The 3,451-nt window shown below is 47.2% G+C and overlaps 1 protein-coding gene across 1 annotated transcript; it reads left to right on the forward strand.

The window, feature by feature from the left end:
- Nucleotides 1–1,800: 1,800 nt before the first annotated feature.
- On the forward strand, nucleotides 1,801–3,113 carry ankrd9 (ankyrin repeat domain 9). The gene has a single exon (XM_006800557.3). It carries the CDS (start codon nucleotides 1,997–1,999, stop codon nucleotides 2,822–2,824), a length of 828 nt encoding a protein of 275 aa, XP_006800620.1. The 5' UTR covers nucleotides 1,801–1,996; the 3' UTR covers nucleotides 2,825–3,113.
- Nucleotides 3,114–3,451: the final 338 nt, after the last annotated feature.

Here is a 3,451-nt window from a genome sequence, read left to right on the forward strand (position 1 = left end):
TGCAGATTAAAAAATAAAGACCAAATTCATTTTTACCGAACATAAGTTAAAAAAGACGAATGGGATTTTACACAGCCGGGGGAGAATATAAAAGGTGGAGCTCACACAGGAGCTCATTTTCCACTCGGCACTCGATGAGAGCACATCTCTGCCAGTCCAACTGTTGCCAGCTAATCTAGCTTACAGTTTTCTGTGTGCCACACCTGAAGAAGACCGTGTACGGTCGAAACGTTGTGTTTTTTTGTGTTTATTTTTAAATAAACAGTTTTTTTTGGCACACCTTCCTTTGTTGTTTATTATTTTTTCGTGACTTTTTCCTTTCCACATTTTGGAAAGTGTTTTTTGTTCATATTAAAATTAAATAGATATTTTTTGCAGCACATTTTCTTTTTTGAAAAAAAGAAGAAAACAAAAAAAGACTGGGCGACATGGAAAACGGCTGGACAGTGGTGCGGTATGGCCGGCCGCCAACGTGACCGCCAAGTCTTCTGGGACGGGTACGGAGGACCGCAGGGAGGGATGGACCGCGCACGCTCCTTTTCCTCCCGGAGAAGGGATTATTTTCCTCATCCTAACCCTAACCAGCCACATCTTAACTGTTGGGGAGGGTGGTTTGAGGCGTGTACTAAGGACAGTAAACTCCAAGAAAAAAGCAGAACCTGACTTTAGGGTGCTAAAGGACTGTGCAGACCAGCTCACAGGGGTGTTTATTAAAATATTCAACCTGTCCTTAACACAGGCCACCGTTCCATCCTGCCTGAAGTCCTCTACCATCATCCCCATTCCACAGAAAACTACAATCCAGTGCCTAAACGATTTCTGGCCAGTGGCTCTTACTCCAGTCATCTCAAAGTGTCTCGAGGAACTGGTCAGAACTCACATCATTCGAGGGTTCCCAGCCACATTTGATCCCCACCAGTTTGCATACAGGAAGAACAGATCAACAGAGGATGCCATAGCCATAGCCCTCCATACAAACCTAACTGACTTAGAACAAAAGGACAGTTACATCAGGCTTCTTTTTATTAGCTCAGCTTTTAACACTATCATCCCAGCCAGGCTGGTAACCAAACTACACGACCTCGGCCTCCCTCACTCCACCAGTCTCTGGATCAAGGACTACCTCAGTGACTGCTCACAGAGAGTTAAAGTAGGGCCCCATCTGTCCTCAGCACTCAGCCTCAACACCGGTGTGTGTGCTGAGTCCCCTGCTATACACTCTATACACTCACGACTGTACCCCCACCCACCTGTGAAACACTATTGTTAAGTTGTGGACGACAAAACTGTGATCGGGCTCATCACGGGGGAGATGAGTCTGCATACAGGGACAAAATGGAAAATCTGTGATCATGGTGCAGCCGGAACAACCTGGTCCTCAACATGACAAAAACCAAAGAAATAATAGCTGACTTCAGAAGGAGCAAATCTGACCCCCTCAGCCCTTACACATTAATGGGGACTGTGTGGAGAGGGTCTCTGAAAACAAAGACCACATGTATGATAAATCAGGAATTTTAAAGTGTTTGATTTAAAACTTAATGTTTTCATTTCAAATTTGAAAATCTAATCAGCATATTCCTCTGATCAATAATCAGAAATAATCAATAATTATCTGTGTGATCACAGATAATAACCATTGCTGTCTGCTCAGCTCAACATTTCTGTTCCTGTTTACTTTCGTCAGCAGTTTGAAGGCCACAATGTTCACTATGCAAGGAACTCCCCCCCCGCCTCCTCCACCTCAACCCCTCAGTGGAAAATCAACACCCACAGGCAGCTGAGGAGGGGGTGGGGGAGAGTATAAAAGTGAGGAGTTGCTTAGAATGAAGGTTTGAATGAGACTGCAGGATTGGCTCTTAGTGTCGGCTGATTCAGACTCTCAAAGGTCCTCAGGTAGACACAGTCCTCCTCAGGACTCTTCATAGCAGCTCACCTGTCATCAAACTTCCTCATTCATCCTCAGACCTTCTCGGACCTCGTCAGGTGTGCAGTGATGCCGTGGCTGCTGTCTTCTCAGCTTGACTACCTGTCTTCGTCTCCATCTGAGCGGCAGTGTGAGCGGACGGCGTTCTCCTTCTATTGCTCTGTGCGGGAGCGACTTCCTGTCTGGCTGCTGGAGGACATGCGCTGCATGGAGGTCTTCTGCTGGGACGACGGCCACCCTCGAGCCTTCCTGCCATCAGAGGCACTGCTTTACGCCCTCATACATGACCACCAGGACTATGCACAATACCTGCTCAACAGGTACTCTGTGAGCGCGCTCAGAGCGCCACGGTGCAGTTACTGCTGCTGTCGCGGCAGTGGGGCACCACACCTGAATATTGCGGTTCGCTATGACCGCTTGGTGATCCTCGGTATGATGATGGCAGCTCTGAAGAACTGTGGTGAGCAAATCAAGCGACAGGACTACCTGGACAGCTGCGGCGGCTGCTCGCACGTTGCAGATGCAGGAAAGAGTGCTGTGCAGCTAGCGGTGGAACTGTCGCACGCCGATTGTTTGCTGCTGCTGCTGGTCGAGGGTGCACGGCCCGATGGCCTCGACGCCGCTCTGCAGAGACTTGTTTCTTGTGACGTGTCGAAACGACACCACGCACAGCGCTGTCTGGACTACCTGCTGCTCTTTCTGCCCAAACCACCGTTGCTGCAGCGGCTGCAGGACGAACCGCAGCGCTGGCAAAGCCTGCTGGGAAACAAAGTGTTCAGCTGGCTCCAAGGTGTGGCGCCGCCTCCTCTGCTGCTGCAGGCATTGCGTTCTTTGGTGCAGTTTGGTGCAGACCAAATCAGCATGCTGCCCGACTTCCTGCAGCTGCACAGCTGGTAGTGAGATCATATTAGCATGGAAATCCTCTTGTAATTGGACAGTGTGCCATTGACATAAAGACATGATGTAAATAGACTGAAAGCATCAGGCTTTAGGTCCCTGAGTATGGTGGAGCTACCCTGAGATAAGGTTTAACTGCCAATCAGTTTCATTAGCTGCTTAGACAGGACACTGCTGGATCTCGAGAACACATGACAGGAAACATCACACCTAATGAAACCTGAATAAACTGTAAATAAATTGTAAATAAACTGTAATAAAGTGTGATGGCGATAAAAGCCAAACCTTCCTGGCTGTGTTTGTGATCCTGATGATTGTTTAATTAATTTTAGATCAATAGTGCAGACTCTGGTGTATCTTTGTGAATCTAAATAATCAAGTTAATTTTTATGTGCAGCAAAGCCCAAAGTTTTAAAATGGTCCTCCATAATCCAATAGGATGAAATCCTGAAATCTGGTTGAGAAAGACAAAAAAGGATTATGTGATCGAACAAGATCAGACATTCCAGTCCGGGTGTTTAGCTGAATCACACTGATTTGTGTTGTTCAAAATATTTTAGGATAAGATAAGTGTAAGGGGGAGGCAGATCTCCCACGATGGCAGGGAAATTTGTGCATTACCTCAGT

Source organism: Neolamprologus brichardi, chromosome 19, assembly GCF_056152115.1.
Source record: "Neolamprologus brichardi isolate AB-2024 chromosome 19, ASM5615211v1, whole genome shotgun sequence".
In the NCBI taxonomy this organism is placed as follows: Eukaryota; Metazoa; Chordata; class Actinopteri; order Cichliformes; family Cichlidae; genus Neolamprologus; species Neolamprologus brichardi.